The 25,574-nt window shown below is 44.2% G+C and overlaps 1 protein-coding gene across 3 annotated transcripts in view; it reads right to left on the reverse strand.

Moving 5' to 3' along the window:
- Positions 1 to 25,574, reverse strand: part of UBR2 (ubiquitin protein ligase E3 component n-recognin 2) — a 2,523,611-nt gene that overhangs the window by 1,721,724 nt on the left and 776,313 nt on the right. For all 3 annotated transcript variants that reach the window (XM_069608499.1, XM_069608498.1, XM_069608497.1), the window contains one exon: positions 22,501 to 22,611. In XM_069608499.1, coding sequence (XP_069464600.1) covers positions 22,501 to 22,611 — 111 coding nt within the window. The remainder of the gene's footprint in view (positions 1 to 22,500; positions 22,612 to 25,574) is intronic.

The following is a 25,574-nucleotide window of genomic DNA, read 5'->3' on the forward strand; positions in this document are numbered from 1 at the left end:
GAATGGGCTCTAAGGCGTCCCTGTAGGGGTCTCCCAGCTTTGGAGGGACTAAAAGTAATTGCCGAAGAGACCCAACGAGCCAGGCCTTGCTTGGAGATTGCCTTTCCTCTCGCCGACGGACCGTAGGCAATGAACAACTGTCTGGTAGTTCCGATATCTTGCGTCCTTTGCAGGTAAAATTTTTAACGCCCTTTTGACGTCCAGAGTATGAAGGGCTTTTTCCGCCGTCGACGACGGGGACGCAAAGAAAGTAGGGAGGACCAGGGTAGAGTGCTTGTGATAGACTGTCGGTACTTTCGGGATGAAAGTAGGGTTGGTTGATAAAATTACTTTGTCCTTAAAGAACCTCATATATGGAGGATCTATGACTAATGCCTGTAATTCCGATATTCTCCTAGCCTATGTAATGGCAATTAAGAAAGCCAGTTTCCAAGATAGGAACTGCATGGATGAAGAGGACATTGGTTCAAACGGAGGTTTCATTAAGGCAGCCAACACCACATTTAAACTCCACGACGGTGGGAACCGTTTCGTAGGGGGGAAAGTTCTAAAGAGACCCCTCATGAAATGTTTCACCAGCCTGTCACTGAATAATGGTGAAGACTGTCTCCTCCTCGTAAACCTTGAAATGGCAGCCAAGTGCACTTTGATGGACGAAGAGGACAGCCCACTCTCCGCTAGGTGAAGAAGATACGGAAGAATTTTTTTTTTTTTCTTTTTTCTTTCAGGGGTTACTTCTAAAGGCTGAATTTCGTGCTGTGTTTGACACCACGTACAGAATCTTCGCCATTTGCATATGTATGATTTGTTCGTCGAAGGGGCCCTAGCCGCCTGCAGAATCCTCCGGCAATCCGCCGAGACTGTCAAGCCGCCAAACTCTGAGAAGTGAGGAGCCATGCTGTTAAATTGAGGCTGTCCGGATTGTGGTGCCACACCGTTCCCTTGTCCCTGGACAGTAGGTTCGGCACTTTCTGGAGAGTTATAGGCTGTTCCAACGACAGATGTAGGAGGTCGGAAAACCATGGTTGTCTCGGCCAATACGGTGCCACCAGAATGACCCGGCATTTGTACCTGAGAATCCCCTGGATTGTCCTCCGTATAAGGGGGAACGGAGGGAAAGCGTACAGGAATTTGTCCTTCCAGGGAAACGAGAACGCTTCCCCCAGGGATCCTTCTTGGGGCCATCTGCTCGCAAACTGTTCGCAATTCGTGTTTTCTTTCGTTGCGAAGAGGTCAATTGAGGGGGTCCCCCACCTTTCGAAGATTATTTTCAGCTGACCGGTGTCCAGCTCCCACTCGTGTAATTGAGCCATTGTCCTGCTCAGGGAATCCGCTTGTACGTTCTTCACACCCGGGAGATGTAAGCCACTAAGGATATGTTGTGTTTCAACGCCCAGTGCCAGATCTTTTGAGCTTCCGCCGAAAGGGTCCTGGATCTGGTGCCGCCTTGCTTTATCAAGTAAAACATGGCTGTCGTGTTGTCTGTCAGCACTCTTACTTTTGATCCTTCGATATGTGGAAGGAATGATTTCAGGGCCCATCTCACTGCCCTCAGTTCCAGCACGTTGGTGTAGGTGCGATTCGGTCGAAGACCATCTGCCCTTGTGTGCTCCCCAGCCCGTCAGAGAGGCGTCCGTTATGATGGTCTTCTGAAATTCCGGCTCTTGTAGAGGAACCCCTCTGTCCAGGTTGTGAAAGCTTTTCCACCATTGGAGGGATCTGATGACACCCTCGTCGTCGACAGTTATCCTGTCTGACCACCGGCCCGTGGCCTGCTTCCATCTGTCCGACAGGAACTCCTGTAGAGGTCTCATGAACAATCAGCCGTTCGTTACTAGGTGGATGCACGAAGCCATGGAACCCAGGATTGCCACATATTTTCTCACTGAAAATGTGCTCTGTAGGTGAAGTTGACTCGTCAGTCGTTCGATTTTCAATATTCTGTCTAGGGACGGTTTCACTATTCCCGAGTGGGTTTTTTGAATTGAGCTCCCAAGAACTTCAAGCTCCTTGAGTGCTTTAGCGAAGACTTTTCGAAGTTCACTGCGAACCCCAGTCGTTGCAGAAGTTGTAAGGTGGCTCGTACGCTGTCGCTGGTCGACGCTGGGGAGGATCCCCTCACCAGCCAGTCGTCGAGGTACGGGTATACATGATGCCCTCCCTTTCGAAGCCAGGCTGTCACAGGTGCCAAACATTTTGTAAGCGTTCTTGGGGAGGACTTTAGACCAAATGGGAGCACTGCAAATTGGTAGTGTGTCTGACCTACCATGAACCTCAGAAACTTCCTGTGGTTGTAACACACCGGAATGTGGAAGTACGCGTCCTGTAGATCTAGTGACGCCAAAAAATCGTCCCTTTGGACGGATCTGATCACCTCCTGCAGTGTAAGCATTTAGAATTTTTGACTCAGTAGGGTCTTGTTGAGGTCTCGCAGGTCGAGAATAGGGCGCCATTATCCGTTTGGCTTCTTTACCACAAAACACCCTGAGTATACTCCTAGGCCTTTCTGCGATGCAGGAACTAATTCGATGGCGCCTTTCTGTAACATGAGTGTTACTTCCTGCCGCAAGATGTATAGATGTGGCTGGGATAGGCGTATAGGTGGACATTTTGGAGGTTTGCATTTGAATAGTAGGGAATGTCCGTACCTCACAGTGTCCAAAACCCACTGATCTGTTGTGATGGATTCCCATTCCTCGACTCAGCTTGACACTCTTCCTCCCAGAACGGTACGCTTCCCGTCATTCCTGGTCTTTCTGTTTGCTCGTCGACGACGAATAAGTTGGTCGTCTCTTGGAAGATTGGAAGTTTCTTCGCCGGCTTGAGGTCTGAGAGGAGCGTCTATATCCTAGGGAAGGATACGCTGATCTACCAAAGGATCGATCCCTGGTTGCTGAGAATTTGAGTTCCCAGATGCTCATCTAAAGGGACGAAAGGAACGAAAGGGCTTACCACTCTGGAGAGAACCCAACGAGCGTGCTGTATCCGAATCCTCCTTTATGCCCTTCAAGGCCTCGTCCACCTTTTCTCCGAAAAGAAGATCACCTTCGAAGGGCATGTCCAAAATTTTTTGCTGTACTTCGGGTCTGAAGTTGGTGCATTCAAGCCAAGCCTGGCGTCTTAGTACAACTCCGTTATTTATTTGTTTAAAACCCGAATCTGCCAGGTCCACCGCTATGTTGATCGCATGATTCGATGCCTCCTCGCCTTCACGCACCAGGGACATCGCCGTTCTCCTATGTTCTTCCGGGAGGTGGTCCAGGATAGGTGCCAGTCTGTGCCACATCTCCCTATCATATCTGGCCATAATCGCCAGGGAGTTAGCTGCTTTCACCGTTGAGGCCCCCACAGAGAGAACCCTTTTTTTTTTTTCTTTTTTCAAACACGTCTTGGCGCCTCGCCTCATTATCTGGAGGGGTAGAGCATTTATGTTGGGCCTTTGCTTTTCTCGTCGCCGCCGCCGCCAACACCACTGAGTCCGGTGTAGGTTGAGCCGAAAGACACTTTGGTGTGGAGTCTGGTACCTTAAATTTCCTTTCAATGCGGCCTTTGACAGCCGGCTCAGAAAATGGGTGACGCATAGTTTGGACACCTCCTGGACTGCCGGAGTAGTTGGAAACCCGATAGAACCGGTCGGGCGGTGTGAAGGGCCGGGCTCGTCAACGGGGGGCGTCGACGGTACAGGTGGAAGCCTTTCGTCCAGCGATTTGAGCAGCGAGTGCAAGGAGGACAGTACCCTCCATGGACCGGGTCGCCTGAGAATTTGGAGGCTGGGTAAACACCTGAGAGCAATTTGCCCCTGATGGAAACCTGGGCCGTAGACCGAGGTCCTCTGGGCTCACAATTCTGAAGCCGTCGTCTTCTTTCGAGGCCGTTGACGGTGCCTGTTCCTGTAGCAACATGTCAGGCAACCCCATATCAAATACCTCCGGTCTCCCGGCCAGCGCTTCCGTCGACGAGGGCATCGTCGCCGAGGTCGACGCTGGGATGACGACAGGTGAAATCGACTGCGTCAGCGGCAGTGAAGAACCCGACTGGTTCGTCGACGTCGGGCCTGCAGGTGGTTTAGGCGTTCCCGCCTTCATAGCGCTCTCCCTGCGTTCATCCGAAACTCTACTCGTGGCTGATCTGTGTTGATCGCCCGAGGAGGTTTTAGGCCTCTCATTTCCTTTCTTCGACGAAGATGACGAGGATGTCTTTCCTGCAGAGTCTTTGGACGAGTCCCTGGAAGAGTGACTTCGCGGAACGTCCTTTTCCGCAGGTCGCGATTTCTTAGCCAGGGGTTCCGTCGAAGTTGAGCGTCGAGAGGCGATGTTTTCGCAGAGGTCACGCTGCGCACAGAGCCCACCTCTGACTGAGGGTACGCTCCCGCACCGTCATTTAACCAGGATACCAGTCGACGATTTCGATCCTTCAGGGTTTTCTGGGAAAAACCTTTACATATATCACACTGGTCTGCCGAGTGATGAGGGTGAAGGCCATAAATACAGTCTAAATGGCCGTCCCCCTCGTAAACCTTTTTCAGTCCGCACGTGGCACACGGGCGAAATAGAGGTTTTCCCGACATTCCGATAAAATTAACAAACTCACAGGAGTTCAACAATACGAAAATCTAGCAGTAGAGACTACGCGAGGAGATCCCACTATCTTTGGAGACGGTTGAAATCTAACGGGACCCGCGGGGGCGGGGCTTTTATACCATTAAGTCCAACGGGGCTTGCGTGGGCGGCCCCGGAGAGGACGTAGACGTGGATAGGACACACAAGTGTCGGAAGTTTTTTCCTATAGGAAATGACTATATACATATATGTGTACCGAGGGTTCCCAGTCTGACGACGGGGAATATTCTAAGCATGTGAATCCATGAAAGATCCAATGCTGGAGAATGTTTATAACCATACAGGAGACAAATGGTCTTCCCCTTTAACGGGACCAAATGTAATATTGTATAAAGCCACAGAGCACATGTATTTTGGGAACAACTTGAATAATCAGGGAAGTGAAAGTGTGCCCTCTGTTATGATACATTTTCCTCGTCTAGTACGGGTAACCCATGAGCACCCACAGAGTCTAAAAAATAAAACTAGCCATTGGACTGTGCACAGTAAAGGCTGCCTATCAATTATTAGAGCGAATATAATGTCATGTCACGGCGGTGGTATCTCAAACTCCCAGTTTGACTATATACAGGTGTACTTACGAACGTGGCACCTAGTAGAGGTCTCCTGAGCATCGAGCAAAGGTCTTACACTTCAGGTACAACTATGATTGTTCTAAGATCCCCTGAAATACTCCGATTTATTGGGGTAAAAGTAAACCCACAAAAAAGCTACTAATCCCCGCCATTAAGTGAGAAGACCAACGAGGAGGGAGGTATCAGAGAAGCAGAATAGACTCCATGCCAACACAGACAATGTCAATTGACTGGGGGAAGGGAGTAGCAGTCCAATTAAGAGGGGGGGGTTACCCTTGTGTCATGGAATATAGCCGGTTTGAACAGACTAATGGAGGACTCTGATTGGTGTGTCTTCATTAGGAAATTGAACATGATAGTATTCCAGGAGACCGGGCCACAGAAACACCAGTCGTTTCAGGTCTCTGCTACAAAGGGACCGAAGGTTAGACAGTCGGGGGATCACTTGTTTGGTTGGATGTGAGTTTGGGTTGGAGGGTAAAAGAACATGCAACTGTATCCCCAGACCTTCACCATCTATCCCTCCATAAGAAGGAGGGTGAGGTAATGGAATGTTTTAATAGCTATAATAGGCCCTGTACCCCTCATGGTATGGCCATCTTGACTAGTCTCAAAGATTCTTTATCCAAAGTATCTAAGAGAAAAATAGAGAATAATTCAACATAGATAGTAGGTGATTTTAATCTCCAGGACCTGGCCTGGGATATCCCAGATTTGATGGTCACCTACCCAACGAGGGCATACCAACACACAATAGAGACTGCCTGTATTTTATTTGGCCTTAATTTGAGAGCATGTAATGGGCGCTTTGTCAATGACCAGCCCGCTAAAACGACTTTTAATGGACACAATAGATCCTCGCTCATAGATTACATCTTTATTTCAGGCATAGATTCGACCAAGGTAGGAAATTTCGAAATCTGGGCAAAACACTCCCTTACAATATTTATTAATGTTGCAGGGTGTCAGAGTACAAATCATCAAGGGCAAACAGTAAATTATTGACAGTAGGAGGCCAGCCCATAAAATGGTCAAATGGGTGAAGGTGATCGAACGAGAGGTTAAACCAGCAATTTATGCCTAAATACTACCAAACATAGAAACCAACTGTAATACTGAAACTAGTAATAAGTATGTATTGGAAACATTTGAAAGGCTTAAAGAAACTATGCTCACACATCTCTCCTCCTATAGGTAAGATAAAAGAAAGAAAACCCTTACTAAAAATGGTTTGTATAATGTGAAGTGCTTTGAGGCAAAAAAGAAAGTTGTGGCTTGTGTAGGTGTCAAGGAAGGGGTCGATAAAGCTAGCTTGTGCTGGGCACGATCAGAGTACAAGAAAGTAGTAGTTGTGAAAATAAAAGGTTTGTGCAAGATAAATGGAAATCCCTGTTCAATGCTCTAAAAGCCAAAAATTATGTTTTATACTGGCAATTAGTTACATAAAGAGTAATGAGGCAAGACCAACTACTGGAATGGTGCATCGGCACAGATGACTGGCGGCAACATTTTAGGAGTTTGTACGAAGCATTGGATATAGATCCTTCCCCTCCCCAAATTAATATAGCAGATGACCCTTTGAGCTATGATCGCCTGTGTATTACCATAGGAAAAGTGGAGCGAGCGATACAAATCGCAAATAAAGTGGTAAAGCAGCAGGGCCCGATTTAATCCCAGCCGATTTGTTCAAGGACGAGGTGGGCATTTGGTCACCTATCTTGTGTAGGGTTTTTAAAAGGGTCATAAGGGAAGGTGTAATACCAGAGTCTTGTTGAAGGGCCACAATAGTCCCAATGTATAAAAAGGGAGGCAGGAAATATTCCTGCCAACCACCGTCAGATATCCCTTTTGGATAGTGTGGGAAAGCTTTTTGGAAAGGTTATTGTAACGTTTCTGCAAGAGTGGGCAGATAGAAATAACATTAGTGACCTGTAGACAGGTTTCAGAAAGAACAAAGGCACTCTGGACCACTGTTCTATGCTCCATTTGCTAACACAAATATATACACTGTTAAACGGTATGAAATTATACACTGCCTTGATCTAACAACTGCATTTGACTCAATCTCTATAGTAATATTGTGGAACCTCCCATCAGCATACAAAGCCCCACCCCAACTGATCCGGATAATAAAGGTTACTGTACTCTGGAAATAATGCATCGGTTCGATATGGTTTATGGGGTGAAATCACGGATTCATTTGATGTCGGCAAAGGGGTGAGGCAAGCTTGCACCACGGCAACCCTTCTATTTAATTTGTACATACAAGTGGTGACAGATGCAGTGATAGGGGGATTTCAGGATTGGCCAAAGATGGCCCCAGATAAGTACCCTGCCTTATTTTATGCAGACTATGCGGTTTTATTGACTCCTACACCACAGGGGTCAGAAAAGGCAATGGCGACTTTTATGTCTAAATGTGAGAAATTATAACTACAGATGAACATTGATTAATCAAAAGGTGTTCGTTTTTAAAGAACATTTTGCAAAATCTACTTCCCTGGCCATCAGGGTGAATGGTGCTTGGCTTGAACAGGTTAAGAATGTTGACTACCTGTGGCTATGATTCCAGGAGACTGGAGGCTGGGTTGTGCAGGTGGACCGCTCAGCCACCACCTTGGGAAAATTGAGCAGATCAATTAATGCTTTCTATGCAGAACATGGTTGAGACGCAATTTCACCCATGCTGAAAACCTCTATGCGGAGCAGGCTATTCCAGCAACACGCAATGGGGCCGAGTTATGGGGGTATGCTATTATGACCAAGCTCACAAGTGAACAATAGTTCCTGAAGGAATTGGTATTATTAACCAGGAGCACCCCCCTAGCCGTGGTTCTTTTGGAATTCGATATTCTTCCAGTGAGGGTCTTAGCAACATTGAAACCTATTCTCTTCTGGTTGAGACTGTGGAATCAGGAAGGACTGGAAACATCTAGAGATACCCTCTGTCATGTAAGGTCATTGGACAGAGGGAAATCCATTGATTGGCTCAGACATGTTTGAAAACTGCTTAATAGCGTGGGCGAGGCAATCTATGGGATAACCCTCTGTGCGAGCTCACCAAAATGAAGAGAGAAATAAAGCTTGATATGTTTCATCGAGGCAGGGACTTGTTGTCGGCTGATGCGATGAAGTTGAAGTCGGGCAGGGAATGCCTCGGTTTAAACACGGCTGCTAAAAAAAAATATTTGGGCATCATTTCTCCACCATTTGAAACATCTCTATATATGAGGTGGAGATTGGGAACTCTCCCGATGGCTGCTTTCAAACTAACAATTTTGGAACAAACTGAACTCAGATCAATATCCACTGTGTGAGCCGTCAAGGCAGACTACGTGCATTTTATGTTGAGTTGTGCAAAGACGAAGCACCTTTGGTGCACGTATTTGAAACCAATACTAAAAGATTGGGATCTGGGATACAGAATCTGCTATGATGTACCCAAGACAGAATCTCAAACCCCAGGTTGTATTTGCAACTGCACGATATATTGACAGGGCTTGGTTGTTCAGAATCTACTGTCTCTACCAGCCAAGTACAAGGTTGTAACAATAACTACATGAGGTTGCGAGCGAGGCTCTACTCATTTTTAGAAATGCATACTGTGTGCAGATGGTTTTAAAATCACATTACGCTATGTATATAACATTTTGTAACGACTTGAAAGTCTGATACCGAATAAAAGTTTGATGGCTGACTGACACATGAGGAAGGTCCCAGGTGGGAGATTTTGGGGGAATCATTCCTAATTCATCACATGGCTACCATTGACTTCTGGATCCAAAGGCGGCCTTTTTTTTCTTTAGCAAAGTGCTCATTAAATCTATTTTTAGAGGGTTTAGGTAAAACTCCCAGAGTGGATGAGGCTATTACAAAAATTTAACACAGAGGAATTATTTTCGACCACGTCCTCAGTGTCCACACTGCAAATCCATCATAGGGAGAAAGTCGGTTTTAGCTTTTGTAGAGATTTAAAAAAACAATGCTTCCAGTACTGGGCAGAAGATGGGCGAATGTCTTAAAATTTATCCCAACAGCTGACGCATTGGAGGTAACTAATAAGTCTGATGCTTTTTACAGAAAAATTACTGGACTAGGAAATAATTAGCTAGGTCATTACAAAGATAGAGGAGTTAACTTTGCTACCACTCATAACAAGAAACATCCTGTTAACAGTTTTTTGGTGAGGATTACCATCATCCAAGATTTTGTTTTTTTAACAGAAAACATGTTTAGTTGACCAGCTGGCTTCATAGTATAATTATAGCCTATTCATTGTTTTTACATACACAGTTTCTTTACTTCCTGTTGGCCTACAATGTTGAATTAGGGAGATAAGGTTAGGTTTGAACCATAGGCCTTTTGGTGCAGACTTTGCATTAAAAAGAGGTGGCTATATGGACAGTACATTTTACACTATTTGTGAAGAAGTTGAGCTGCTGACAGCAACCTTTCTGAGGCCAGCCCTCCTATTGATTTTACCAGGGATGTTAAGAGTCATGAACAGTTTTTAGATTGCATTTAAAGACCATTTCAGTAAGGATGGATGTAACAGGGAACTTTAGGGGAACAGAAGAGAAAAAAAGCAAAGAGTGGTCAGATCACATCTGTCAGAGGATGTGCCAGTCATATACAAGTTAACTAATTGAGAACAAAAGCGCTTAAGTATGGCCTGCAGCACGAGTGTCCTCTGGAAGCTCTGACGTAAATTAAGGGCATCACAAGACTGAATCAAATACACTGCCATCACATTGCAATCATATGCTTACGCATTGAAATCCCTGATCAAAATAAGGATAATGATAATTATGTGTCGTTTAAATAGCGTTTTCCTTAGAAAATATTTAAATACAAAATCACCCAAACGAAGTTGGTACTCATTTATCGTCCTCAAGAGGATGATCGGCTGTGTTGGACCTGCTGGGTTTAAAACCTACGATCTGCAGTGCACATACATTACAGCAGCGACCACTCAACCCACAGAGCTATCTTAACGGCTAAAAAATATAAATAAAATGTTGACAATTTAAAATTAGTTACCCGCTACAAATGCATCAAAGGAACTCTGAATCACAATTTCTTCCAGGACTAACCACCAGTCAGAATATTACAATGGTCTTATACAGTTACCCTAATGGTTAACATTTGCACAGTGAAAGAACCAAAATATTGTCATACAAAACCCTCAATGATGCATGGTAAATAATAGCTACTCCACCTCTCACTATGTGAGGGCAATCAGATCTAAACATGTGATTTAGATCCGCTTCCAAGTCCTTACAAAGCAAAGTGTCTGTAAGAGCTACAATTGGCATGTCCTGTTCCTCAATTATGTGTGATATTTTCAAGGCATTCTTCAGCGCTGCCGAACAATTGACAAGCACAGTTGGGCGTGGGCTATCAGCCAGGATATTTAATTCAATACAATAGTGTTCCTCTTCTTTAGTCTTGCTTTCTATACAGAGATGATACAAAAGCTCAAGAGAGTGCATTTATAAAGTGTTAAAGGTGAAATGATGATTAACCAATGTAATGTTGAGCTCAATTTTCAATAATTTTGTTAAAAGTATTCTAAATTACTATTATTTTTCTGTGTACAGAATCTCTCCTGAGGAACCACAGCTAAAAGCTGTGGAGAAAGACGTGTTGGGAGAATAAAAGTGTATTTCATGTAAACTTAGATGACTGGAATGTATGAAAATAATACATGAAAAATAAAATCAATTAAAATTTAAATAACCAAGAGTCTATCGTATCATATCTGGTGCAGGAGTCGCACAAATTACAAGTGACAACATATGAAGAAAAATATTTAGTCATTATTGTTTCAGCCACAATAGAGTCATTTGGAGTGCAGATCCAAGCACAAAAGAATATCATTGGCACATTAGAATCGCCCTTGAAAGGACTATAAACCAAAAAAAGGTTGAAGTATCTAAACAAAATTCAGACTACAGTAATGCAAACTTTGCAAGATGGTACGTTAAGGCAGGTCCAACTTTACAGCCCTATGGACCGTTGGGTGGAAGTACAGACTACCGTAACAATTGGTGCTGGGGTCCATCAAGGGACAAATCCTTTAATGGCTACTGATCTCTGTATGACAAATGGCCAATTGCTATTACAACTGTAATACTCAGATAAGGAGTCCTTACTACAGCTACAAAGGTCTCTGTGGATGGGTAGTACCCCCTCAATTCTCAATGCCCCGAGGCCCTCCGTTTTAGATCCTGCATTAATTGAGAGAAATCTACTAAAATCAGCCTGCTAATAAGGTCATAATTGCTGCGGACAGCATCTCGCTGGGGAAATGGGCAAAACTTACACATCCCACTAATTCTAGTCCCTTTTTGAACCGTAATATCATCCTGGAAATCTTTTCCCAGATAAGTCCACTTAATATGTTAAGCTCTGATATTACTCATATTGAGCTGCCAAGGTGTGAGAGCTCGACTAATTGGGCAATCATTGAATTTTTTTCTCCACTGATAGTCGCACTTGTTGGAAAAAGGCACATTTTATCAAAGACTGGTCCTGACTCGAAGAACTCTCCATTGGAAAATCATTGTTCAGAATGAGCATCTCTATTGGCCTCTACTATTCATCCTGATAAAACAATTGAGGATAAAGGACAAACAGATCCATGGATCTGTGAAGCGGTTACTATAAGAACATTTGACAAAGAAATGGAAAGCACATCCCAAATTGGTTATCATGGTTATCATGGAACACTAGAGGATACAGATCTTTCCTTGGCCAGCTTCCCGGTCTTTCCTTGCTTATGTCTTCGTAAGTATTGATATTGCAGGAAACATGGATAACAGAAAATGTTAACATTGATGGATATAACATTCTGTGTAATCCTGCAACACGTTCTCATAGAGGTCACCCTAGTGGAGGCTTGGCTATCGGGGTTAAAACTAGACATACCCTTGAGTCATTTACTGTTGCGATTTGTCTTCCTTATGTGTTCACAGCCTCTTTATTTAAATGAACAAACTGATCAATAATGTATACAACCCACCGAATTGTCTGGCTACAAAAATAATACAATGCTTAATTGAAAAGATGCTTTTAACGCAGTATAAGCGGTATCCTACCAAAAAGGTTTTGATTGCTGGTGATTTTAATGTGCACGACCTTCATCTTCACAAGCCTGAATACTTGTTAAATGAAATGCACAATTCCTCAAAAGTGCATCTCACTGATAGCAATGATCGTGGTTGGAAAAGGTTTTGTCAAAGTTATGATTTGGATTGTCCAATTAGTAAACCTTTTGTTAACCCTGATTTTAACTATAATTGGACTAAAGGGCGATCTAAATCTTATATTATAGCCTATATTTATCTTATAAAGCTTTCTCCTCTCCTCCCAGCTCACTCTCTCCACCCCCCCAGGCCAAGCCAACTCCAGAACTGCAACCTACCTTCTCGGTTATCCGACCCATGTAGAGGGTGTCAGTTGAGGCTTTCGCTGCCACTTTCTCACCCTCCCTTCCCCCTTCGGCTCCCTCATACCCTGACACAGCCTTTTCTATGCTCCACTCAGATATATCTGATACACTTTATGTTCTTGCCCCAGTCATGAGGATCTGCTTGTAGCCCAAAGCAAAGTGCAACTACTGGTACGACTCAGACCTTGTCACCCTTAAACGCAAGTGCAGGGTGGCCGAGAGGAAATGGAGTTCTTCCTGTAGATCCTCTGACAAACTGGCCTGCCTCCTGCTCCAAAGGCAATAGCGGCTCTCTGTACGCACCAAGAAGAGAGCCCACCTCGAAGCATGTGACTCTGAGGCATCCAACAACTCGGCCGAACTATTTCAAATCTGCAAGGAGCTGGCCAATCCTGCTGCAGTCTATACCTCTCCTGTCCCCTCCCAGGCCCTCTGCACGACCCTGGCTTCTCATTTCATCTCTAAAACTCAGGACATCCTATCATCTCTCTCTTCCTCCTCTCCTCCTTCTACTCTCCTCTCTTCCTCTGGCCCTTCTGTGGCCACCTCGCCTCCTGCCTTCTCTGCCTTTCCCCTGTTCTCCCCAGATGAGGTCTCTAGACAAGTCTGATCTATCAAAGTCTCATCAAAACAGGTTCTCCCCTGTTCCTCTAAAACCATCAAGGACTACATTGACACCCTGGCTCCTGCTTTGGCCGACCTCTGCAACCACTCATTCGCCACTGGAGTCTTCCCTTCCCCCCTGAAGCATTGCCTTGTGCATACTCTTCTTAAGAAACCCTCTGCCGACCCCTCCTACCCTGCCAACTACCGCCCGATCTCCATCACTCCTTTCCTGAGCAAACTCCTGGAAAAGATTGCCATCTCCCAGCTTAATCTTCACACTGAATTGGTTGGTTGTCTCCATGACCATCAGTCTGGCTTCAGAGCTGCCAGAAGCACGAAAACAGCTCTCCTGAACATCCATGAAGACCTGCTTTCCACCCACGACTCCAATACCCCCTGTGTCCTCATCTCTCTCCTGCCTTTGATACAGTCACCCATGCCATCCTGCTCAGCCGTTTCCGTGATAACCTGGGTATCACCGATCAGGCCCTGGCTGGGCTGACCTCTTTTCTCTCCGTTCAACACTCCCGGGTCCAACTGGGGTCCTTCCTCTCCTCCATCTCTATTTGTGGGTTTTCCCCAGGGGTCTAACCTCTCTGGCACTTCTTGGCCACCGCCCCAACTTTCAGTGCTATGCAGACGACACCCCGCTCATTTTCAGGCTCCTTTCCGCCACCTCTTCTTCTCTCATCTCTGACTGCGTGTCCGCTATCCAGGAGTGGTGTGCCGCCAACAATCTCTGCCTTAATGCCATTAAGACAGATTCCCCTCATCAGCACACCCGATACCTCCTTTCCTGTCGCTCTCTGGCCGGCCGCTCTTGGCCCTCTTCCTTCTACCACCTGTGAGGCTAAAAACCTTGGGGTCATCTTCGACTCCACTCTCTCCTTCTCTGCTCACATCTCTGACGTCTCTAAGAAGTCATACTAGCAGCTGCACCTCCTCAGAGGTATTCTTCCTTTCCTCTCCTTCCCCCAGAGCTCTCCCTGTCTTCAGAGCGGTTCTCTCTAGACTGGTCTACTGTAACAGCCTCTTTCTAAATCTGCCTGCTTCTGCTCTCCGCCCTCGGCCACTCATCCAAACAGGACTGCGAGACTTGTCCTTGGCCTCAAGCCCAGGGGTCGTCTCTCTCCAGGACTGAGATCTCTGCACTGGCTCCCAGTGGCTGCAAGGATTAAGTTCAAAACCCTCTGCATTGTCCACTAGGCCTTCTGAGGCCTCAATACCTCCAACTCGCTCTTCCTAAATATCTTCCTTCTCGAGCTCTTTGCTCATTCGCCTCCAACTCCCTCAGGGTCAGTCGCTTCTCCAAGCAACAAGTTGGTGGTAGATCTCTTTCTTCGGCTGGGGTCTCCCTCTGGAACAACCTCCCTGAATCTTGAGCAAAACCATCTCTGGTTCCGGAAGCACCTCAATACCTTCCTCTTTGCTTCTGCTTTCTCGTCCTCTCCCCTGCTGAATTCCAGACTGAAACTACACTGGTCACCTGGCTACCCTCTGATCTCGGGGCCAGGTCCACTCCCACCAGCTTCACACCTGCACTGCCTCTGGGTAACCACTGCACTTGGGTGCTGTTTCTGTATCCCTACAGTCCACACCAGCTCCTGAAACTTGATGTCTGCACTTACTCCTGCACTTGCCACTAGCTGGCCACACTTTTACCTCGGTTTCATTCATTTTATTTATTCTTTACTGTTGATACTATGTATTGCACTGCCCCCTCCCCCTGCTCCCCTGCACTTACCCTCTCCCACCTCCTCTGCACTTGCGCAATCTCAATGTCACCGGGCCTAGTAAGAAATTTGTATTTCTTCTTCCCTCTGTCCCCCCCTTCCTTGCCTCGTCGCGCTTTAAAAGACTTGTGTATAGGCGCAATATAAATGCCATATCATATTGATTATGTCATCACAGACCCAAATATGATAAGATGTTGTAATTTGATAAATATCTCTGATAAAGTGAGCATGCGCCTCTTACTTGGACATCAAGCACAAGACAATCCTGCCATAGGTCCTACCTCTCTGTTGCAGATAAAGTAAACCAACAAGGTAATCGTATTGTATGGACAAGGGAAATGACAAGCAAAATTAATATTATACTAGCAAATCAAACAATTCTTGAGTTATGGTTGACATTTCACAATTGGGATATTGAGTGTATGTGCGCCAATTTAGCTGATGGACGATATATTAAAAAAAACACACTTTTGCTAGCAAACCTGGTAAAGAACATTTAGCATCTTTTGATCCTTGATACTGCCAAGAAATGTGTTATATCGAAAGTCAAAGGCAGTCATTAGAAGACATCCCTAGTTATCTCCTAAAGGGAAAAAAGTACAGTTATAAGTCGTAAGTATTCCCTAAATAATTTGAATAGGAAATTATGATTTGGGATACTGAAGAATAACAGGAAATTCGGATCACGTTATAGGGAGTATTTGGAGGGATCTTCCCCCTTAGAACTTAATGCCGTATCAGCATCTCAATGGGAAACACACATTAGCCAATTCTTTTTTGACCAAGATAGTGAAGAGCTTGTTAAAGAAAATTATTCCCAGATTAAGTTCTTTGGGTAGGGATGTGGGCTTGATATTATATTTATCATCAATAAATAAAGCCCTCCCGAGCCCCGGCACCTGATGGCACAGCTATCATCATGAAAGCTAATCCTGAATTTTGGGCAAAGATTTTACTGGAACCGTTAATGCATAGAGATAACTGGGACAGTCCCTGATAGTTGGAGAGCATCCATATTAATACAGTACATACAAAGGGAGATAGACATGTTATCGATTGCGAATCATGCTTGACACAAGCCAAGGAATATTGGACGATATTATTGGGTAAGCTTAAGAAATATTTGTTGACATTTATTCAGACCGGTTTTAGAAAGGCACATTGCACTTTAAACAATACCTGTGCTACACAATATCTAATGGCAGTGGCTCAGCGTCCTTCTGACTCAAATCTTTGTTTTTATAGATTACAGTAAGGCATTTGATATGGTATCTCGCCCGCTTTTATGGAGCAAACATGAACAAATGATCCTCATTTGCTATACTTTCTTACATTTTTACATACATACACTACTGCTGCAATTCGTATGAACTGATTTTGTTGAAAGTAATCAAGGACAAACAAGGGTGCGTTCTTGCATCCCCATTGTTTAATCTGTATGTTTCGGACATGGTGGACCATTAGCGCTGCAAAATATTTTCCTCCTAAAATTAAGGGAGAGGCTGTGTCGTGGCTTAGTTATGCTAACAAAGCAGTCCTCTTAGATCTGACTCTTATAGGTTTGCAGCGTTCAATAAATGCCCTTGCAAACTTTGCACAAAAGAATTTTATGATAAAATACACAAAACAAAAATGTGTTTAGGGGCAGTCTTCCAATAAAGCCTACATGGAAATTGGATGATGTTAAGCTTGAAGTGGTGGATAGCTATATTTACTTGGGTTTTCCTATAAGGCTTAATCCCAACATTCAATTTTATAAGGAATTAATCACAACCAAGATTAAGAAAAATGATTATTAATAAAATGTTACATGGCTAGTAGAGGAGGAAATACTTTGGAAAGAATGCTAACAATATACCGTACTAACATTAGTCCAGCAATAGTCTATGGTTTACAGGTGCTTCCTCAGAGGCAAGTCAGGTGGCTTGACAAATTTGAAGGCAAAATACTTCATTCTATGATGAATGTACCTGGCTCTGTTCCAGCGGAAGCTCTGAGGATGGAATTTGGCATCTTTTCACTAACTACAACATGGCTAGTCCAACAAACTAGCCCATTCCTTAAACTGGTTTAGTCTCAGACCAATTCCAATATGCTTTTAAAAATCATAGGTAAACAATCTCACATAGAGCTAACACCTTAGTACTTTAATAATTTGAATAATCTGCATCATTCCTTTTGTCGTCATTGGGACTATCGCTGCCTTTGCTCTGGAATTGCCTAACAGACTTTATATTGAAGAAAAAAAATCAAGAGACTGGGATAGTGTAATTAACTTGGGAAAACTTGTGAATAAGAAGTTTTTTTCCTCACAAAGGTTCTTATTAAATGCACCATGTACTTATTTATCTAAGCTCTGCTCCCCCGCCTTAAAACGGTTAATTCTCCACATGTTTCCTATGCCCGATTTTGTGGGCGCTTGGGAAAATACACCCTATGATAAAAGACTGTTGCCTATATATTACAGAGATTGAGACCAGTCGTCATGTTCTGACATCATGTCCTATATTAAAAATATATTACTGCAAGGTGTGGGAAATTTGTAATACACATTGAAAGTATTGAATATGATCAGTTTTGGAGTACTCTTGTGCAGAATCAATTGTTATTACAGCTGCTGCCTATACTATTAGGAAAGAGAGTATTGGTGTTTTAAAAAATATCTTAAATCGAAAGCCTTATTTTAAAATATGTGAGATGATACTTGAATTTTAGAATTTGAGAACAGTATGGTCATATTCTTAAATCTTCGCTATGATGTCAATTTTTTTGAGCGATATAAATCAAATGTATACTTGGTTGGTGATTATAAAGTGAAGAGAATATTTTATTGGAAATGGTTATGAATTAATATAATTTGTAAATACGCTTAAGGTTTATTAACCAAACGCACACTAAAGTGAAAAAAAGATACTTCGAGCCAGCAGTCAGGGTATGCAACAGATCCCTCCCCCTCCTCCTAACCCCATTCATCCAGGTACAGGAAGAGGTGGAAAGAGTCCTTCCTGAAATGAGCTGCCACAATGGCTAGAAGCCTTGGGAAGACTCTCGAAGATGAAGATAGCCCCAAGAGCATGAACACAAAATAGAAGTGGGTTATGAACATGTACACCGACACCCTGGAGGTCCTTGGGCACAAACCATTTCTCCAAGCAGACTGCCTGAAGAATTTTGGCACGGACACCATTTTGAATGTGTCTTGGCGCAGGAACAAATACAGCAGTCTAAGGTGTACAATGGGCCTTAGACCAGCCCCTTTTAAGGGCAACAACAAGTATTGAGTGCAACAACCCACCCTCTTCTGGAAAACCAGCTATAGTTGACACTCCCTTCAGCAAAAATGCATGTGGGACGTGAGAAAGAAGAGAAGGCAGAATAAAATGTGTCAAAAGAGATGTTGATCCATACACTGTAAAATAATGTCAGTCCCCATCCCTCAAATATAGTCAAATAGTGGAAATGATCAAAATTAAAGGGTTTTGAAGAGCAGGTAGATGGGACGGGTCAAAGTTTTTATTGTGACTATAGTTAACTCACCTTCTGTTTGGTAAAATCTAGTAGCTCGCACGAATAGCTTTTCGGTTATACTTTGGACTTCTGATGGTCTCCTCTTCTGGTGAAAGTCATGACATGAGGTTTCCCGAGTTGCAGCAGAGCCCTGGAGGATGCACACGAAGCTTACAGCCATTAGGCCATAAGGAAGTCTTTGCAATGGAGCAAAGCTGGAACCATGACTTGCAGAGAAATGGCAAAGATGCACACTCTAAGAACCGAAAGCAGGCGAGGAATTTCAAGCAGCTAACTAGTTGGTCAAACCAAACAAAGGAAGGAAGGAAGTCAGAGGTTCGCAATGCAGGAGTGTTGGCTGGAAAATGTTTATTCTTGCAAGAATCTTCCAGTGTCCCTCCATCTTCTTCATCGCTCTTCAGCTCCAGTTGACAATTTAGCACCGTGGTTCATCTTGTATCCAGAATTGAGGCTCGGGCAACCTAGCCTTCGAATAAGGACGCTTACAACATTCAACCTCAACAGCCAGCCTCCCAGGATCTGCTCAGCAACAACTATGCCCCTGGAGGAAGGTGGAGTGGGGGCAGACAGCCCTCCTCCTCACTTCCTCCCAACTCACATTTGGGAGAATCTTTGCAGATATTTTGCAAGATGCACGCACAGGTGCATGAAGAAAGGGGAACCTCCCTCACCTGGCAAAGTAGGACTATGGCCAACAAAGGTCAGACCATCTTCACACGACTAACAAACATGAAGAGGCGCGACTTTTTGTATACTGTCATCTTAAATGTATTTTCGAAAACAAAAAAGGCAGCGAACAGTGCTTCCACAAAGAGTCAACATAAATTACGGGCAGACTGTTCAGAGGAGGCCTGGAAAAGTAACACAAATTTTACAGGGGACAAAAGAAAAGGGGGCACATATTTGAGATGGCGCCTGCTTCAAGAGTAAAAACATCATGTCATAGAAGGGAGATAACTGCTTTTGCACTGACAGACACCGGGGCTACCCAGTGTGCCGTAAATTACACAGCAAAAGGTGGGGGTGCCGCCATAGGAAACACATGTATGCTATTCCTGCACTAGAAACCCAAAAAGTCTTGCTCGCCCTCCATGTTAGTGAAAAAGTCAAACAGTAGTGATGGGAGGCTCAAGGAACAGCGGGAACGACTTACAAAAAAAAATCTCTCCAACAGTTTAGCTAAAATTCATACACTTCAAAGTCCCAGAATCATTAATAGCTGAATACAATGACCAGTCACTAAGCAGCATTTGTTCCCCATCTCAAACCAACAGTATTGTATGTATCCATTTACATATGATCGCTCTGTGATTGAACCCATACAATGGCATTTAAAGTGCACAGTGCATGGAGTTGCCCCGCAATAAAAGTGTACCCCTTGTGGTATAAGTTACGTAGAATTTCATTTTTGTGCTTAATTCTTCCTACTTGGGAGGCCCCCAGCACTTTTGCTGCTTGGAGTTTTTATCAACTTTCCTGATTGAGTGTGAACCTTTTTCCGCAATCAGTCTTCTACATTATTCTTTGGAACCCTTTTCCAACCTTTTGGTTGCATCTTTTTGGAGTCACGATTTCCTTCAACTTTTAAAAGGCATCTGCAATTTACTACTGCAGCACAGAGCACTTTCTGTGAAGTGTTGCTGTGAGCTCTTTGAGCTGCCCTTTTTATTTATCCTACAATAACAAACGTTATCAAGGACAGAGGGACACGTTTTGCCCTAACTGAATTTTATTGTGGAATCAGCAAACCCACCTTATTTGGAGTGCTGGGGAATAAAGTTAATCTGAATAGCTGGTAGCAATGGATGTTTCCTACTGATTTTTGTGAAACTTACAAGCGGGCCTGCTGTCGCAGCTGCGGTAAGGGACACATGGGTCATTGTTCTAAAATGGTGGCTGCCTTTTTTTTCACCAACTTTTGATGGCTTGATCCTTCTACCAAGCTGGATGGGGGAGGTCTTGACAGTTCTTTCATCTTTGGCAGGCTTCCGTGCGATAGCCTGCCAGGGCTCTGTAAGTGCCTGAAACGACAGGAAGTCGGGGAAGTGACCGAAACTCCCCTGGTTTTTGTCCTGCAGAGTGGCTGCCTGGATCCAGTTCGAATTGGGATGCTGGCTGTCATTTTGGACAAGCCAGCTCCCAGGTTTGCATATAAGGCTTGAATGGTGATTGGATATTCCAGCTGTTTTCCTTGCATAAAGGCGAGGGTCCTGGAGCAGCATCGATGCAATGAAGAATCCAAGGAAGTGAACGCTACTGGTCCAACCTCCACTTCTGATCGACAGGGAAGATCCAGACCGGAGGACTTCCTCTCCGGAACTGGTGGGACCAACCAGACTGAGAAAACCTGCCTTTTGAGCCGTCCCTCGAAGCGCTGCGAGCGTCCTGCACTGCAATCCCCCAACACCCTGGGACCTGCTCCAATTTGCTGTGCATCATCTCCTGAAGTGCGGTTTCAGCTGCAACTTTGCGGGAACTCTCCTGGACCTGCAGCGACTCTTTCCCAGACGGAGAAGTCCTCCCTTTCAAGTTGGGGACAGAGAAACAGAGAAAAGTCGGTCGTGTGACAACCGTCGCTGAACTGAAGCATCTGACCAGTCCCAACCAGCCAGTATGGTGAAGATCATCTGCTGGGTGTCCCATCGCAAGAAACTGACCATCGGCTCCAACCAAAGGTTCTTTCTTGAGCCTCCAGGCCAAGAATCGGAGCTGCTGTCGCCTCCCCTTGGAACCTTCCAGTGACAGAGTCCCCTTTCTTCATAAAAAAGTACGGCCCCCACTCCTGGGTGCTTGCTGTGTTGAATCAGACTCCTATGTTCTCCCAGGCCTGTCTACAAACCTTCGAGGGGTGTTGAATCAGACTCCTATGTTCTCCCAGGCCCGTCTACAAACCTTCAGAGGGTCTACCTGACCTCCCTTAACCACCTTTTAACAAAACATTTTATCTACCAACAGAAGAAACCTGCCATTTTATCAGTGTGTGTCTTCCTTTGTTCTGCCATCCAGGGGCCCTGGTTCCCCGGTGCATCCTCTGACATGGAGACTCTTATCCCCAGGTAGGGTTGGACTTTCTAAAGTATAGGCTGCCAAAAAGGTACTTACCAGTAACTGTGTTGCTTACTTTAAATGTTGGTTACAAGAATTGATTTGCTAAACTTGAATGCTACTTTGAGTACTGCCCTGTATATCTTCTAAGAGTTTACTATTGAGTAATGCTTAAAATAACTCTGTATATATCTGTATATGTTTACTTACCTGTAATTCTAATACTATGTTAGTTGCCATAGTCTTCATAATAAATAACAATATTTTTCTGAAACTACTGTGTATAAATGTATTCTTCACTATAGGTGTGCCCTCAGGTCTTTGTACAGACCTACATGCCTACTCCCTGCTAAATTAAGCCTGGCTGCTCACACATTGCTACCAAACCTTTTGGGCAGTTCAGGCCAAACCTAAGAGTTGGAGACCTGTACTCCTAGGAGTGAGTCTTCTATAGTCCTACTACAGGTGGACTTTAGTAAAACTAATATATAGCTCAGTTGCCCCCTCCCCCCTACTTACACCCAAGTAGAATAACACATGAATGTTATATGTTGGGAAAGTACTGTTAATTACCCTTTTTTGGAAAGGTTGATAACTCTTCACAGAGATGGGTATCAAGCATGTTGACCGGATACAATGCTGGAGAAATAACCATCATATTGCCTCAATAGCTAATCCCTATCCAATTCAATCAAATCATTAACATCTGTTTTCTGAGGAGGTTCTTCATGAGGAATGAAACCTAGCAACGCTTGTTGCCTTCAACCACCCTACACCTGTTAAAAAACAGAACCAAGAAAAACATGGGATATAAGAAAACTACAATTTGTAGGTAAAGTAGCTGAATTATAGCCAAGTCACGCAAAGTAAACAAGAACATTTGATTTCATATATCATAAAAAGAAAAGAAATCAGGTCACAACCTATGCAACACATACTTGATTGACGAGAGAAAATCCATTTCTCTTCCACATTCCAGCATGAACTTGAGCACATAAAACCAAACATCGTAGTGGGTGCTCTATTAACATCGGAGGGCTCAGTTCACTCTGCATAAAGATAACAAAGATAAAGAGCAACACAATTAAAACATGGATTTCTGTCATGACCTTACTGCAGTAGCATGCACAGTAAACCTTTTTCGGGACTTCATAGCGGATACCTGCTTCTTAAACAAATAACCCCATTTGTTGGTATAACAGCAAGTTAGACATTGTTGTGCATCTGCTGGTCCGTCTACAGAACACTTTTCCTCTGATGAATAAAAGGTTCCTCTCACAGATTTTGCATTTGATTAGATGGGTCCAAGTACGGAACAGATTGGGAACTCTTAATAGTATCTAGGAGGCATCGGAGCGAACCAGCCTTACATCGTCACTGTTAAAAGGATGCAAGTTTTGTAGTTTGTTAAATATATAAAAACCCACATTATCTATAAACACGTGCATGAATCTTATTACAGTCTGTTGTGCCTATACAATTTACCTGTAAAAAGGAAATTACATCACACTGTGATGTCACATCTCCTGCTGAAAAAGCCAGCAAGCTGTGTTAAGACAACACCCTTCGAAGAATTCCAGCTGCCACAAACATGTAATTAAGGCGGGCTAAGATTTTGGATTCTTTACTTCGGAACAAAGCTTAAGTTAGTTTAATTCACAGTCTTTAGCTGATAAAAAGATTTAGTGCAGTTTAGTATAGGGGAGCAGGAATCCACTTTTATGCTCCTCATTTCGAACTTCAAAGTCACTATTAAATCCATTTTTAAACTATATAAAATGTTTTTGTGACATGTTAAAAGTTACCCTACATGTACTTGAGTAATACAAAATGGAGAATCCCCCGTTTTAGAGGGACCATGAGATATAATGAAGGGGTAATATGAACATGAATTAAAAGGAGTAATATACCTGTTAGGGAGATTTATCAGATGTATGCTTAATCCCCTCTTTCAGTGAGATCCCTAGAACGTTTTGCTGTACTTCTGGACCTTTTCCCTTCTATTCTGAATGAGGGGAGCCCCCCCACCCCCCTCATTCATTCTTATTTGTTCCCAGCTTTCGGAGTGCTTGTGCGAATAAGCAATGGTAAAGCCAAACTAATGAAAACGTTTTAAAAGTTAGGCAAACTTTTAAAAGGGGAAGACACAGGTTCAGGTAAATACAACTGTAACTCACACCCGTAGTCTGGTTTCTCTTGGGACTTGGCAGGTCATCAGAGGTTTGCGTTTCCCACCGTTTCATCCAGACCTCAGCGCCCAGGAGTTTCAGGTTCGAATGAATCCCTGGTCAGCCACAGATGTTGGTGTAATGTGGTTCAGTTGAAGAATGCAGCTCACTCGGGCGGAGGCTTCCTCTCGTCACACAAGTTTCTGGTAACAGTCACCGTCGCAGTCAGCCTCGTATCTCGGGTCCCTTGGATGTTGGAATGACAAGATTTGGCAGATACTTCCTCAGTAGGACAAGCTGGCAGTCCCCACATTTCCGAGCCAAAACACAGAACCACAAGGCTTGTAACACGGTAGCCCAATTTGTAGTTGGTCAGCCCACTGGATGGCCCAGGGACTCTTCCGAAGACTTCAATTAGCTTGGGCATCAGGACACCTCAAGTCCAAATGGTCCCACCGGTTCAGAAGGTCAAAAAAACATGGACATGATCTTCTGGGATCATCAGCTCGACAGGGCTTTACCAGGTCTTCAGCACAAGTTGGGTGTCAGCGCATTCAGGGATCGCACACAGGTCTTCCTTCGGTCTTCACAGGATACATGGTTCCTCTACTGATCTGCTCCAATGGCTGCAGAACACCTCTTCATATCCCAAAGTCAGATGAGTGATCAGACTCAGACCTCCAATGGCAAGATCCGCCGGACACACATGCACACCAGTAGTGGTTCAATCAGGGACCACTGTGGGTCTCATGCCAACATGCACACAGACATTCAGGCACCAGTATGTGGACTGGGACCAAACAGTCCCCATCCATTTCCTTGTACCCCCACACCCAAGGCCAAGCCCTTGTTAGATAAGAATTTGTAGAGTCCAACTGGTGTGGGACTTTACGAGACTTCTCTTGGTATTAGGTAACCCACCTTTTAATAAAGGCCTTTACTGCACAAGTTGGTGGAGTTCCTGAGCAGCGAGGCTTATCTTAAGAGGGGTAATGTGAGCTGTACAATGAAATTAGTAAATACAGGAATCCATGTAAACACGTACACACTTAAAGTTATAGAATAAATATGTATTTATATACACAAGGATAATACGACAATCTTTAAAAAAGCAGCAACAGTAACATTAATCCCAAAGTTAGGATTCAATTCAACAAGAGCAATAAAGAAGGTGAGTACACTTTTCATATGTAATTTTTCCAGCACACTCAGGGACGTCATTTGAGGTCACTTATTTGTGATCAACATTACAATATTGTGTTTCAAGGAGTGAAAAGTTAAAGTCAGATCAGAACATACTTTGTAAGTAGGAAAACAATTAGATTCTCCCAGAGGGATGTAGGCAGTCTTTAAATCGCAGCAATAATAGGGCTTAACAGTTCAAACCTGTAAGGGAACACACACTGCCAAAGTCAATAGGTTCAGAAGCGGGCCTTTAGGGAGCCAGGACAGCCAAAGTCCATGGGCCACTTCAAAGTTCTGATGCACTCTTCTTAGAATAATATTTAAAATAGTCAGTAGTTCAGTAGAAAATCACAGAAGCTCAAGGAGGAGCCACTTGAAGCACAAGCTGGGGGGCCACTGCAGCTGAGTTGAGGTCAACCCAAACAGGTTTAAAATAGTACTCCCCCAAGCTAGGAAGCATCATAATTGGCAAAAGGTAGATGTCTCCCAAGCCCCACAGTACCCGAGTTTTGACACTCTGCTCCCTGATGGCTACAAGATCCTGTCCAAACCCAGAACCAACCGTCCAGAAGGTAGAGTAGGCTTAATCTTCCCAGAGTGGATCCCCGATTCTGTCATTCCTACGCAGGCCTACTCCTCCTTTGAATGCCTGGTGTGCA

This window comes from Ambystoma mexicanum, chromosome 4q (genome assembly GCF_040938575.1).
Source record: "Ambystoma mexicanum isolate Mex_15411 chromosome 4q, UKY_AmexF1_1, whole genome shotgun sequence".
NCBI classification, from domain to species: Eukaryota; Metazoa; Chordata; class Amphibia; order Caudata; family Ambystomatidae; genus Ambystoma; species Ambystoma mexicanum.